The sequence below is a fragment of the Leucoraja erinacea genome, chromosome 1 (genome assembly GCF_028641065.1).
Source record: "Leucoraja erinacea ecotype New England chromosome 1, Leri_hhj_1, whole genome shotgun sequence".
Lineage (NCBI taxonomy): Eukaryota > Metazoa > Chordata > Chondrichthyes > Rajiformes > Rajidae > Leucoraja > Leucoraja erinaceus.
In genome coordinates this window covers 122,012,784-122,028,789 of record NC_073377.1, presented here as the reverse complement: position 1 = coordinate 122,028,789, position 16,006 = coordinate 122,012,784, and the positions used below count along the sequence as shown (strand labels likewise).

Below are 16,006 nucleotides of genomic sequence, written 5' to 3'. Positions count from 1 at the left end.
CGGAGAAAAGATGGGGGAAGAGCCATGGGGAGAGGGGAACATCACGGGGGAGGGGGGGAGAAGCCAGCGAGGGAGACCAGAGGGGTAGTGGCTGAATTTTGTGGTGCGATGGGGACTCACAGCGGGCGCTGGTTGCTGGTCGTTCTCCTCCGCTGGGAGTCCCCGTATTCTATTTAACTACATCTCTGACTCCAGGCTGGGCTGGGTCGGGTCTCCGACGCTGGGCTACTGCTTGGTGCTGGGCTGCTGCTTGGGGGCGGGGCTGCTGCTTGGGGCGGGGCTGCTGCTAGGGGCGGGGCTGCTGCTTGGGGCGGGGCAGGGCTGCTTGGGACACGGCTGCTGCTTGGGGCGGGGCTGCTGCGGGGCCCTCAGAAAGTCCGGTTGGAAACCTCCGCCGGCCACCCTCAGCTCCAGTAAAGACGCGATGGCGCAGGAAGGGGCGGACCCTCCCGGGGAGTGACAGGGGAAGAGACTAATCCGTGCAGCACTGACAGGCAGGAAAAGAGATTGATCTGCGCACGTGCGTTTTTTAAAGATTTTTAAACCTCGCTAACTTTTACGACATTCAAACGATCGGAACGAAACTTGGTGCACTCACATCACAGGAGAACGGTGAATGAACTGGCGAAAAATCGTAATGCTGTCGCAAACTGCTTTTGCTCAAATAGAAAGACCTCCAAACCGGAAGATAACAAGATCAGAGTTTTAGTTATGTATAGATAGATATAAATAATGCTTGTGCCCACCATTTGTATTTACATTATATATTTAACTACATAAAGAGAATATTTTGCTTTTGGACCTGTAATCGGAATGCACTCACCATCAGTAAGAGGTTCCCATTCGTAATACTTTCCCGTGAAAGCATTGTCATTATAAGCAGAGCACTGAACCTCTCGAAAGTCTCGACTTCCATCTGGGCACGGCTGTCATAGACAAGACAAAGATATTTAGTATATTAGATGATGTTACACAACAAGCTACATGATTGGACTTCTTTGAGGTACACTGAAAATAACATGCTGTTATTAGCGAATGTCATGAAACGGCACAAGAATTTATACACAAATCACTGCAAAAAAACTGCAATATAACCAGGCGCATGCACTTGGTGGTGAGAAATGAAAAGTAACATCCATTTGTATGATGCATAAGTGGGATGTATTCCTCTGCAAATAGTTAAAAATCTGGGAGGGTTACAGAGGCAGTTTTGAACATAGAGCATAGCACAGTACAGGAACAGGCCATTCGGCCCACAATGTTTGTGCCGAACATAATGCCATGTTAAACTAATCTCATCTGCTGTCCATGTAATCCATGTCCCTCTATTCCCAGCACATGGGAGTGCAAAAGCCTCTTAAAAGCCATTATCATATCTGCCTCCAGCAGCATCACTGGCAACTCGCTCCAAGCCCCCACCACACCTCTCCATTAAACTTTACCCCACTTACCAAAGAGCTATCCCCTCTAGTGTTGGACATTTCCACCCTGGGAAAAAGATTCTGAATGTCATGCCTCTCATCATTTTATATACATACATTTGTTCAAGAATTTCCTTTTAACCTTGCAGAGAGAGCATATTACGTGTCTTCAAAGAGTTGCTGGTTTGGAAAAATTGTGTATCCCATACTTCAAGCAAGTAATGTTGCTCGTGAAAACATCGTTAGAAATAGAACTACAGTGCTTTGGCAATAACTTCCTGACCTCATTCTCCCCTGAGCTAGGATAAAGGATCTCACACTGAACTACAAGTAAAATTATTTTTTTTATATTAGTTTTATAAGTTACACCAGGTACCATCACTGGAGGAAAATGATAGGTGACATTTCGGGTCGGGCCACATATTTTCTTCTTCTATCATATTAACACAAACAATTTAAAGCCATTTATTTCACTTCATGTTCGAATAAAATAGAACAGCAATCAAGAATGATGTTTTTCAAATATGATTTGCATTTATAAACTGCCTTCCATATCACCAAGACAAGGGAGATGGTGATTGATTTAAAGATGCGAAGATGGCACATTTATTGGTGTTGGTGATGATTGATAGCTTGTGGCGGCACCCAGTGGTTGGGCCACTAGCTACACGAACCCTCAGCAGTCTGGTGTAGGGTCATGTGACGGGGCAATGGCAGGGAGGAGTTGGCACGGGGTGTAGGGGTGCGGCCTGGTATATATAACGAACCCCAGGATAACCCTCTCTCTCTTCTCTTCTCTTCTCTTCTCTTCTCTTCTCTTCTCTTCTCTTCTCTTCTCTTCTCTTCTCTCTGACTTCAAGCTGGCCAGCTCTCTTCTCTCTTTGGGTGAGTGTCCTTCCATCTAACAGGGGCTCAGCTCGAGCCCATGAGGCAACAGCCTCGCAGCAGCAACAACTACTTTGTGTTAGAGGGCCAACGTGCATGTATATCTACTTTTAATGCCTGAATAAAGGAACGGTTTATTCACAACGTTTTGTGCCTCTACAAACTTCAAGATCTTAGGAATAAATGTCACCAGCAATTTGTCCTGGACCAGTCACATGAAAACAATGGCCAAGGAAGCACACAGATGCCTATATTTCCATTAAATGGCTTAGGGAGTTCGGCAAGAACCCAACAACTCTCACTAACTTCTGCAGATGCGCCATCACAGCATGGTTTGGTAACAGCTCCATCCAAGACTGCAAGAAATTGCAGAGAATTGTGGACACAGCCCAATCCATCACGCACACCAACCTCCCTTCCATTAAACTCCATCCACACTTCATGCTGCCTCGTCAAGGCCCCCAGCAGAATCCAGTCTCACTCCCTCTTCGTCTCTCTCTCATCAGGCAAGGGGTACACCATTTTGAAAATGCACACCTCCAGATTCAGGACTTTTTCCCCCAGCTGTTATCAGACAACTGAACTGTCCCCTTACAAAAAAACCTAGAGAGTGTTCCTGACCCATCTAACTCATTGGAGACCTTTGAACTATCGTTATTCCGACTTTATCTTGCAGTAAAAGACACACCCTTTACCCTGTATCTGTACACTGTGGACAGCTTGGTCGTAATCATGTATAGTGTTTTCACTGACTAGATAGCATGTAACAAAAAAGGTTTTCACTACATCTCAGTACACATGACAATAATAAACTTAACTCAAAAAAATGTTCCCAAGTATAACAGTGCTGATGAGTTGCACCATGGTGTAGACACTGTTGTTATGCAGGAGATATGGTAGACAATTTGCAAGTAAGGTCCCACAGACATCACTGGCATGAGTAACCAGTTAATCTATTTTTGGTTGATTGAATAAGGAAAATCGTCCTGGATGTCAAAATAATTATTTCCCCTCATCTTAATAGAATCTGTCAACATAAGTATTTGCACCTAGATTTAGTTAGATCACCCTGTGTAAGACATTGTGTAAATAACATGAATTATTTGGATCCATTCCACAGTTATGTACATTAATTTTGGGTAGACATAAATGCTGGAGAAACTCGGCAGGTGAGGCAGCATCTATGGGACGAAGGAATTGGTGACGTTTCGGGTCGATACCCTTCTTCAGCCTGATGTGGGGGTGGGGGGGCGGGAAGAAGAAAGGAAGTGGCAGAAACAGTGGGCTGTGGGGGAACGGGAGGGGAAGGAGGGAGAAAGCAAGCACTACCTGAAATTAGAGAAGTCAATGTTCATACCGCTGGGGTGTAAACTACTTTCATACCGTTGGGGTGTAAACTTTATTTTGGGAAAGGTATACACATAGTAAGCCCACCTGCACTACTGACAGTAAGCCTGCAGCTCTTAAAAGGCTAGATGAGATTGGAATGCTTGGAAAGAGTATGGTATTGTGGCAAGATAGACATAGAAGCAGGGATTATATTTTGCCAATGCTAACATAGACAAAATGATGGACATCGGAGAGTTATGCATGGGATCCTCCAAATGGTTTCACATGACAACTAACTGACAAAATCTTCATTTATCTCTTCAATGTCTGCTCGAATGGACCTCCAGACAAGGAAGCAAGTAACAGTATATTACTTCAAATAGCATAGGAGCAGGTTGTTTCCTATCAATCAGAACAACACAACAAAAGTGTGTCATATATAGCAAAGACGCAATATGCGGGAGTAACTCAGCGGGTCAGACAACATGTGTAAGAAAGAACTGCAGATGCTGGTTTGCATTGAAGGTAGACACAAAATGCGGCAGTTACTCAGCGGGACAGGCAGCATTTCTGGAGAGAAGGAATTGTTGACGTTTTGGGTCGAGTCCCTTCTTCTGACAGCATCCCTGGAGAACGTGACGTTTCGTGTCGGGACCCTTTTTCAGATGTATAGTTGGAATCGCTGCTGCAGGCATGGTTTATCTCAGATATATGTTGGTACAAAATGACAATGGAGTTGCAATCATGTTTGGGAAAGAACAATGGCCTGCAGCACAATATATGTGCTACATTATTGAAATCACAGGCCGTTATGTGTAACAATAAAGAATAGTGTTCTATTTTAACCTTGAATTATGGGTTAAATGTTATTTAAATCAATGATTTACTTTTCTTTTATGGATAAATATTCTACCAACTTTGGCAAAGTGGTGTATTGGCAAATGATTTTATTGTTGATAATTGTTAGGTATAAAGTATTATGTTCAGTATTATATGTTTATAATAATTACACGTTAGCCAGTGATAATTACAGTTTGAGTATAACTTCAGCCAAAGGTTACATTCAGGCAGTACTTCTATGATACTTTCTTGAAAGATGGAGCACTAAAAGATCCAAACAAGGCTATAAGATCCACAAAGACTTCACAACAAATATCTCAAAATATCTCTGGAATTTAAGTATCTTGAAGAACGGCAGCTTTCATGACATGGAAATATGGTTGAGGTTTTGTAGAACCCATTTCATCTGAACCAATAAATAAGTCTCAAGTATGGCCATCTTTATTTCTTTGTGTGACAATTGACAAAGTGAATACGAAGAAGATTTAGAAGAACAGTGGGTGACAGCACGGCTTGTACTAAAGGGAAGAATTTGCATTCTTGGCATCACAGAAGAGACTTGCTAATAATCTGGGTTGGCAATGTCAAAATAATGGCTGTTACCTGATCCAAAATGGCGCCTGTGACCATGCAGAAAGCCATGAGCATTGGAATTGGATTTAAACTAGCAGGGTAAGAAAAGAGAGAGTTTAACTTGTGAGTAGAGTGAAGGCAGAATCAGGGAAGTGGATAAAGGTCCTGAAGTGGATAAAGGTCCTGAACTTGCTGACTTGTCAACGACACACCAAGGTTTCTCTAAGATCCAGTTTTCTGGCACATTACGTATCTTAATTTTGGGAAAGTTATGCAAAGAGCAAGCCCACCTGCACTATGAACAATACACCTGTAGCTCTTGAAGGGCTATATGTCACTGGACTGATTGGAGCGAGTACGGTATTGCGGCAAGATAGCTAAAGAAGCAGAGACCATGTTTTATCAATGTTCGCGTAGACACAATAGTGGACATTGGAGGGTTATGCATGAGATCCTACAAAAAATGACAGAAGGTTTCATATGATAATCAATAAAAGTCTTAATTTATCTCTTCAATATTTTCTCTAATGGACGTCCAAACAAGGTTGATTTCTCAAAGAGCCAGTTTCCTGGGAGGTATAAAAGGAAAGCTGTCCAATCAAACTAGTCGCCACTTTAGGCGGTAAAGATCGGAGAGAAATGTTTGCAATGGAGAGTATCAGACTACATTATTTGAATTTAGTTCACTTTTACATGTTGAATTGTCTTTAAGTGCATTCCAATGTTTCAAGAATTTTGTTTTAATTTTTGATATTTGTTAAACATTCCTTAAGAGTATTGTAAATGTTTAATAGTTTTAAATATTTCTGAGTATTTGTGGATCAGAGAATTCTCAAATATTTAATCTAATTGACAGCTGGTTCAGCCCGGGTGCATGCGTTGGCTGCAAGTTGAAGCACCTACAGTACATGGGAATTAAAGTCCTCCAACCCTCCATTGCACAGTTCCTCACCAGGTGGTCAGAGTAAAAGCTTCCTGGACCATATTGTCACTGGAATATCCTCATTGAGGAGGTGCAGACCGAGTTGCCATGAAGTCAGTGAGTGGTTCTGGGCTACCAGGAAATTCAAAGCCAATGTTAACAGAAATTAAAAAGCTCTTGAGGTAGAGAGGATTTGGCTGGATAACACTTTGTTTGTTAATGGACATGGTTGTGCAAGCATTATCGAAGAGTTAGAACATTAATGGGCCTGTCTCACTTGGTGATTTTTTAGGCAACTGCCGGCGACTGTCATAGTTGTAGCAGGTCGCCAAAGAAACGGCGACAACCTACATCATCCTGGCGACAACCTACGACAGCACCTACGTCAGGAGAAGTCAAGCTACGCTTATTGGCGTCAAACCCACTGTCCCCGAAAATGTTTCAAGATGTTGAAAATTTAGCAGCGATCAAAAAGACGCTACAACTTTTTGCGCGACTGAGGAGACCACTCCCGGCGCCCACCGGCGAACATGTGGCGACAAACTAGTCGCCTGTAGTTGCATTAAAAAATCGCCTAAGTGGGACAGGCCCATTACAACTACGGTAGATGGACAGAACGTATCAAAGTAATCCAGCAGGTCAGGCAGAAAAAGGATGGGTGACACTTATACACTGCCTGAGTCCATGTGCGGCTGATTGGTACTGGTCTTTTCTCGCCTCCAGCTCTTCACCCCCCACTCACCACCCCACCCCTTACTTTCAGACTGAAGAAGGGTCCTGATTTGAAACGTCACACATTCTCTTTCTCCAGAGACGCTGCCCGCCCCACTCGGTAACTCCTTTGGTATAAACCAGCATCAGCAGTCATTTCTTGCAAGAACTATGGTTCTGTGATAGGAATAATCATGTACATGGTATATCTGTGATATGGTAGGCTGTGATAAAAGCAGATTTGTGCTTAGATTAAACATTTATTGCACTCACAACATTTTCAGGATGTACAGAACCAGACATGGTTTTAATAAACAATGTAATAACTCTCCTAATAGAGGTATTCTGGAAATTACATTGAGAATATTTGGGTAAAATTAGGTAATCGAAAGAGTAAAATCATTACAAGTAAATTCTCTATGTATTATAGGTTGTCAAACTGTGGGGATTAGGTAGGTTGGAATTGATATAGTTCAGCAAATTAAGCAACGATACTTTAACTTTTCCAGGCTGGGGCTGAGGTTAACGTATTACTTATGGGAAAGACATTCAAGATTACAACTGGTAGTACAAGCATAAAGGAAAAAAAATCCCTCTTGTTTTAATAACTCCTTTATTTTAAGTGAATTACATGAGATTGAACTGATCTAAAGGTGAAAGTCTGGAAATGAATCAATGCAGCAAAGTTGAGTTCAATGTGAAAATAGCAACAACAAAAAAGGTAGGAATATGTGAGATAGAAAAAGGAATCAGGCCTAAATTGCTCAGCCAGTAGTCAGGAATGGGACATCTTCAGATTTAAGATGAAAGAGTCTAAAATAGATCTAAATCTACTTTCACCATTTACTGTACTATCATAACATTTAATAAACATTTAGACAGGTACATGGATAGGACAAGTTTAGAGGGATATGAGACAACTGCAGGCAAGTGAGACGAGTGTAGATGGGGCATGTTGGTCGGCGTGGACAATTTGGGCTTAATACCTCAGTACATCTGACACTAAACTAAACAAAACAAAACATGACCATGTATCGCCCCAGAACCAACATTCTTTTATAATCAGCCAGCAATACAAATAAACATTAAGCAATACAGCACATAGCAACATTGGATCATACCTCTGGGTTACACGACTTGGACTGTTTGAAAGCACCAAGACAACTGAAGCCTTGTGCAGTGGGATGCCTTGGTACCCTGTGCAGCTGTTGCTTTATCAATCGCTCTGTCACAGCTTGTCCATCCGTTCGAAGTCGGGTTTCAAGCTGTGGCTGAAAAGGTTGTGGCACATCTCTCTGCTGCAAAGACGAATCTTGGCTTTGAGGCCGAGAGAGCCGCCCCCAGTTACTCAATCTTCGCACTCTCGTGCTCGCCTGCTGCTGGTATGAGCGGAACAAGTCCGCTTGGTCTTGCTCACTGTGCAGGGAGCGTGAGGAGCTGGTTTGATGAAAACCTCCGGACTGCAATCTCCTTGATCTCTCTGTGTTCTGTGGTCTCCTGCCAATGGATAAAGGATAATCTTAGTGTGCCGGGCACTTAACGAATCACCCATGTCCTAACCCAAATGAGGCATGTATAAGTCAATTACGATAGTGAGGCATAATGACTGCAAAATATTAATATTAACAATATTACCAATAAGTAATGTAAAATTCCAGACATTTTTGACCAAATTTTGATTAGTGAAGGTTTTCTGGGGTTATGGGGAGAAGGCAAGAGAATAGGGTTGAGACTGAAAGATAGATCGGCCATGATTGAATGGCAGTGTAGACTTGATGGGCCAAATGGCCTAATTCTGCTCTTATAACTTACAAACATATGAACATTATTCCAAGAGAACCAAGAAACTTTCAATCTGCTTTTACCCGTCCACATAGGTCTTGTACAAGAATGTTTTCATGTGGTATATCTCCAATCTAGCAATCAAGTTGGAAACTCCAAGGGAAGCAACTCTTGCAGTGTTTTTCCTGCCAATATGGGGTTCAAATTCACCGCAAAAGCAACGTTCCAATTGATCGCGTTCCAGAAAAACCCATTCGCAAGATGATTTAAATGCCCTTTTTTTTGGACAATCATGTCATAAGAGCATCTAAATCGTCTATATTTTGTGTTATTGTCTACCCATAGTCAATATTTTTATACTAAATATCAGTTTTAGTCCCATGTATTGTGCAAAAAAATAAAAATGTTGATTATATTGAGTGGATGTTACTAGATTAATTTATGGGAATTAAACATCAAATTCCTTCCATCTGGCATGTAAATTCATGACAGCGTGATTTAAAAATCATGTTATATTGTGAATTCTTGTGTGAATGGGGTTAGTTTGTCATTTGGATGCTTAGGCTATTTAAAAAATATATCCTTTTCTTAAGAAATTGAATCTACAGGACCTTAATGGGAAAGTAATGGGTAGAAAGGCATGTCATGCATGGTATGAAGAGCAAAAACTTGTAGTTTACAATGCCAAAATTGAAAAGTTGAGGAAAAACAAGGTGTACAGAGTTGCTTATTGGTTACAATCTGAGGAGTTAGATGATGCTACTGATTATGATATGCCAATGTACCAGCTAGCAACTGATCTCCTCCATAAAGACTTGGTCTATTGCTAGAAATTGTAATATATTTACCTATCTGTTACGGACTTACAGCATATAATACAATAATATTAAAGTTCTAATCTTGAGAATATCAATTCTTTTAATTTTCAAGGCAGTCTGGGTGTTTATTACTATTTCCATCACAACGGTCAATTTTGTAATAGACTACAATTATGTAATTAACTAATTATATGCTTTCAGGTCATCCAAGTAAGATGTTTTATATTTGTTTAAGAATGCTTCAATCTATAATAACTGACATTTTCATTCAGTTCTCAATTTTTAAGAAAGTTATGAGCTTTTGACTGTCCTCGATCACAGCTTTTGTGTTAAGTCAATGCAAAAGCAATAGGGAACAAGATGCTAATTTCCGAGTGTGAAAATGGCCATATTTGTTTTAATACTGAAGATATGAAAGTGAATTAGGTATCAAATTAAACTTATTTTTTATGCTTTATCTTATGGGATAAATTGCAGACTTGATTTTTTAAATCTCAAAATTTTGTAACATTGCTACATTATTGCAATCAAGCTGCCCACAGTGGACAGATACAGGATAAAGGATGTAACGTTTATTGCAAGATAAAGTCTAGTAAAGTCAGATGAAAGACAGTTTGAATGTCTCTAATGAGATAGATGGGAGGTCAGAATCACTTTCTGATTGGTGAGAGAATGATTCAGTTGCCTGATAACAGCTGGGAAGATACAGTCCTGTATCAATTTCCCTCCTGGGATAAATAATGTTTTATCATTTTGTATCGTATCTGGAGGTATGCTTTTTCAAACTTCTGTACCTCTTGCCTGATGGGAGAGAGAAGAGGGAGTGACTGCAGTGAGACTCGTCCTTGACTTTTAAACTACAGGATAGTCAGAAAATATTTTTTGAGGTCGTGAAATGCCATGGACAGCTCCCCTTTGCTCCTTGCATGAAACAGACTCAAACTAAGATAGAGACACAAGGAACTGTAGATGCTTGAATCTTGAACAAAATGCAAAGTGCTACAGGAACTCAGTGGGTCAGGAAGCATCTGTGGAGGACTGAACTGATGATGTTTCGAGTCAGGACCCTTCTTCAGACCAGGGAATGACGACCAGGGTCTCAATCCAAAATGTCACCTGTCCATTCCCTCCACAAATGCTGCCTGACCTGCTGAGTTCCTCCAGCATTTTGTGTTTTGCCCAAACTTTGAGGGGAGGAGGAAGGTGGCCTGAGATTGCCAAGAAGGGGAAGGTGTTAAACACTAGTGGTGAAAAGTTAAGGAAGGAAGCCAATTGGAAAAGAAAGGCACTTCAATCTCCCTAGCAGTGGTCCAGGTGGTCATGCCAAAACAGATCTCAAACCTCTTGCTGAGACTGGTTTCAATGTTTGAGACCCACGTTGTTTACATCAAATTGATTTGAACATCTGCAACTTCTCTATGTGCACAAAAGCCATCAGATATCAGATCAAACGTCGCCTATCCATGTTCTCCAGAGATGCTGCCTCACTGAGTTACTCAAGCATTTTGTTTATTTTCTCGGTAAACCAGCATCCTCAGTTCCTTGTTTCAAGTTTTCAGATTAAATTCTTTCCCGCAATGCACTACAAAGTTGTGTAACCTGCTAGAATTTTAGGCCACTGCATGCAACCAGCTTTCATGAAGAAAGTACCATGAATATTTTTCCATACCAGCGAAACTTACGGAGGAATGTGTAGCACGTGGAAAGGTCAGTAGTGCACCAACTCTAAAACAGATTAAAGAATGAATTCACCAGATGCAATGGGCCAGATCGCAACGCTGACTGGCTGGCAATTCCACAGTGAACCACCAGCCAGATGCAGTGCATGGATCAGCTCCCTGCTTCCATGTCTGTGCTTTGCAACATAGGTCAGATGCTGCCTAACCCATTGAGTCAGTGCGACAGTGGTAGAGTTGCTGCCATGTATGATCCTGACTAACGGTGCTGTCAGTACGGAATCTGTACGTTCACCCTGTGACCGCATGGGCTTTCTTCCGGTGCTCCGGCTTCCTCCCTCACTCCAAAGACGAACAGGTTTGTAGGTTAATTGGCTTCAGTAAAATTGTAAATTGTCCCTAGTGTGTAGGATAGGGCTTGTGATCGATGATTGGTGCGAACTCGTTAGGCCAGAGGACCTGTTTTTGTGCTATATCTCTCGTCCAAAAGTCTAAATACAAACAGGCAGAAGGTTAGATGTGGACAACCCTAATCTTTTACCCCATCAGTGAAAAGCAGAATAAATCTACTGAGCAATGGAGCTGGATGTACATCACATCTGACTCCTCAATTTTATGACAGCCATGGCTGGTAGAAGTAACACCCCTTTCATTATATATGAACAGAATTACCAACCAAGATTGCATAGGTAAATGCAGGCAAGGTGAGAGGGGAAAGATTTAATAGGAACCAGACGGGCAACTTTTTCCACATTTTGGATGGCGGATATTGGGAAAGATATGCCGGAGAAGGTAGTTGAGGCAGGTACTATTACAACATTTAAAATACATTTGGACAGGTGTATGGATAATAAAGGTTTAGAGGGATATGGGCCAAACATGGGCAGGAGGGACGTGTAGATGGGACATCTTGGTCGGCATGGGCGAGTTGGGCTAAAGGGCCTGTTTCAGTGTTGTATGGCTCTATAATTCTTTGTTTATTTTTATTTTTGTTTTTAATAATTTAAAATCTATTCATTTCTTTCATTTAATCTTGTTTTAGTAAAATTAATATTTTTAAAATCTTTAACTTAAAAAAAAATCTATTTCAACTTTGTAAAGAAAATGTACGGCAACAAGACAGGCCCTTCGGCCCAACTCGTCCATACCATCCAAGATACTTAACTGAGCCATCCCACTTGACTGCACCTGACCCACCTGCATCCACCAAAGCTTTCCTATCCAGGTCTAAGTGTTTTTTATATGTTGTGATTGTATCCACTTTTACCCCCTCCTTAGTTTTCCTATCCAGGTCTAAGTGTTTTTTATATGTTGTGATTGTACTCACTTTTACCAATACTTTTGTCAGCTCAGTCCGTACGCACCACCCTCTGTGGGAAAAAATTTGCCTTTCAGGTCCCTTTTACATCTTTCCCCTCATGCCTTAAATTGATGCCCTCTAGTTTTGGACTCCCCTGTCCTGGGTTAAAAGCCCTCATGGTTTTATATAACTTTGTAAGGTCGCTTCTTAGCCTCCTCTGCACACATCAGAAATGGACGTTTAACTGGAGTAAAACATCAACATATATCTGTGGGCGTGGTGATTTCAGGATCCTCCACCCAAATCCTGTTCACTGCTCACAACAGAGAAGTCTGAAGGTCAAGGTCCCTACAAATTTCTATCTTCCCCATGAATCAAATTCTGTCCTGAGTTGCGAATGAAGCTGTCCCCGCCAACTGTTGGACTATGCATTCCACACATTAGATAGCGTAAAATAGTTTTTGCTCTATTTCCCACCCCTGCTCCTTGGATTATTTGGCAAATCTGTAAAATCTGTGACCTATGGACACCAACACTCTTGCCAGTGGAAACAACTCCCCCCATTTATCAAAGCCATATATAAGCCCCAGAGAAATGTTCAGGATATATTCCAGGCATTAGAGGCGACTTGTGTGAATTATTTGATTAATTGCTGGTCATTACCAATAAGTTTCATGACTGAAAAACATTTCAAACAAATGTACTTGTTATTGCTTATAATGATTTGACTTTTCAGGAGGCATATTCACTGGGAAAGCCTTCTACAATTAGATAAAACTGCTCCATGAATTTTCATAAAACCCTACAGATAATTCCAAGGCTTTTGAACTCTTTTGGCTGGAGTCAACCCTAATAACTGGGTGGAAAAGAAGATATTTTGAACAGAACCAGTGTCCAACACCACTTTCCTCCCTCTGGGCAAGAATTCCAAGAAAAATCTGATTTGAATTAATAATAATAATAATAAATTTTATTTATGGGCGCCTTTCAAGACTCTCAAGGACACCATTACAAAATTTAGTAAACAGAATACAAAACATGTAAGCGGAATGAAACAAAACAAAAAATAACGACACAAAAAAAAAAAAAATAGTAAAGACATCAACAATACACAATTCAAAGACACAATTCAAAGAATTGTCTGAATAGTTTTCCCTTTATATTTTTTAAATCTCCACTGAAAAATGCACAAACAATTTTGGATATATTTTCCCTTCCCCCATCATCCCACCACCCCAGACCATCAAACAAACCAACCTCTCTTCCATTGACTCAATTTACACCTCACGCTGCCTCGGCAAGGCCAGCAGCATAATCAAGGATGAGTCCCACCACAGTCACTCCCCTTTTTTCTCCTCTCCCATTGAACAAGAGATAGAAATCTGTGAAAAAGCATGTTTCTAGATTCAGGGACAGTTTCTCGCCCGCTGTTATCACTGAATCATCCTATGAACAACTAGAGGGTGGTTCTGAGCTACTATCTACCTCACTGGAAATCCTAGGAATATCTTTAATTGGACTCTACTAGACGTCTTGCACTAAACATCATTCCCTTTATCATGGATCTTGGACACTTTGGATGACTCGATTGTAATCATGTGTAGTCTTTCTGCTGACTGGTTAGCAGGCAACAAAAGCTTTTCACTGTAAAAGGCCTGTCCCACTGTACGAGGTAATTCAAGTGTTCTCCCGAGTTTTCCCCTGATTCGAACTCGGAGAATGTCCGTAGCGGGTCCGTAGGAGTTCGTGGATGTCTCATAGCGGCTCGTACGAGTAACGGTAGGTACTCGGGAAATGCTGTAAACTTGTGACGTTTTTTCAACACTGTGAAAAATGTCCACGAGTAAAAAAATGCTTGTGATGAAAAAAACTGTTACTTTTTACTCGTTCGAGCCGCTACGAGACATCCACGAACTCCTACGGACCCGCTACGGACATTCTCCGAGTTCGAATCAGGGGAAAACTTGGGAGAACTCTTGAATTACTTCGTACTGTGGGACAGGTCCTTAACTTGGTACATGTGACAATAAACTAGGTTTAACTAATTTGCCTGGTATCTTTCAAACAGATGATGACAAGCTATTAATAAACTGTAGACAAAGTAAAGAATTGATGCTGCGTTGTATGGTTGAGGCACAAGCCACAAATAAAGACACAAACAATGCTTTCATCCCCGGCATCAGAGACTCAAGGACCTTTTTTCAGTTGCAGAAGGAATAACACATTTATTTTTAGATCTTGTATAATAGCTGTGACCTAATACAAACAAACCATGTACCCAAAAGATATATTAATAAAAACAAAGGCAATGGAATATCAGCTGCAGGGTTGAAGCAATTTTGCAAGTTGTGTAACCAGGTAAACATCTATTGAGCGTGTTTCCTCCCTGAGGGACATGCTGCATCGCACATATTTTGTACTACAGACTCTGCACAAACAAAATTATCCCAGTGAGATTTTCTAACTGGTTCCACTGGAATGTATAACCATATAACAATTACAGCACGGAAACAGGTCATCCCAGCCCTTCTAGTCCGTGCCGAACACTTACTCCCACCTAGTCCCATCTACCTGCACTCAGACCATAACCCTCCATTCCTTTCCCGTCCATATACCTATCCAATTTATTTTTAAATTATAAAATCAAACCCGCCTCCACCACTTCCACTGGAAGCTCATTCCACACAGCTACCACTCTCTGAGCAAAGAAGTTCCCCCTGAACTTCTGTCCCTTAATTCTCAAGTCATGTCCCCTTGTTTGAATCTTCCCTACTCACAGTGGAAAAAAGCTTATCCACATCAACTCTGTCTATCCCTCTCATCATTTTAAAGACCTCTATCAAGTCCCCCCTTAACCTTCTGCGCTCCAAAGAATAAAGCCCTAACTTGTTCAACCTTTCTCTGTAACTTAGTTGCTGAAACCCAGGCAACATTCTAGTAAATCTCCTCTGTACTGTCTCTATTTTGTTGACATCCTTCCTATAATTAGGCAACCAAAATTGTACACCATACTCCAGAATTGGCCTCACGAATGCCTTGTACAATTTTAACATTACATCACAACTTCTATACTCAATGCTCTGATTTATAAAGGCCAGCACACCAAAAGCTTTCTTTACCACCCTGTCTACATGAGATTCCACTTTCAGGGAACTGTGCACAGTTATTTCCAGATCCCTCTGTTCACCTACATTCTTCAATTCCCTACCATTTACCATGTACGTCCTATTTTGATTTGTCCTGCCAAGATGTAGCATCTCACACTTATCAGCATTAAACTCCATCTGCCATCTTTCAGCCCACTCTTCCAACTGGCATAAATCTCTCTGTAGACTTTGAAACTCTACTTCATTACCCGCAACCCCACCTATCTTAGTATCATCTGCATACTTACTAATCCAATTTACCACACCATCATCCAGATCATTAATACCGTTAATAACCCCTAGCCAAATAATTAGCTTCAGGACCACACCCAGAGGAAAAGCAAATATTCTAGCTCACAGAAATCTGAAACAATTGCCAAAAACAATCAGCGTGTCAGGCAGCACCATAGAAGGGGAAACAGAGTTAACATTTCTGAACAATGCCCATAACCTTATAAAATAAGAGTGTTTTAATTAGTGTGGGAGAAAGATGTGGAGAAGAGAATGTCTGCAATAGCGTGCAGATCAAAGTTGATAAAACAACAATTTCTTTCATTATCAGCCGTTAGAGAATGGCTATGTTCAGGCACAGAAATCGCTATC

The 16,006-nt window shown here is 41.2% G+C and overlaps 1 protein-coding gene across 6 annotated transcripts in view; it reads right to left on the bottom strand.

Annotated features, from left to right (window-relative positions):
* Positions 1-16,006, bottom strand: part of LOC129701414 (thrombospondin type-1 domain-containing protein 4-like) — a 552,304-nt gene that overhangs the window by 420,796 nt on the left and 115,502 nt on the right. For all 6 annotated transcript variants that reach the window (XM_055642598.1, XM_055642615.1, XM_055642572.1 and 3 more), the window contains 2 exons: positions 7,803-8,178; positions 824-926 (listed from right to left, as the gene is read on the bottom strand). In XM_055642598.1, the coding sequence (XP_055498573.1) occupies positions 824-926; positions 7,803-8,178 (479 nt within the window). The remainder of the gene's footprint in view (positions 1-823; positions 927-7,802; positions 8,179-16,006) is intronic.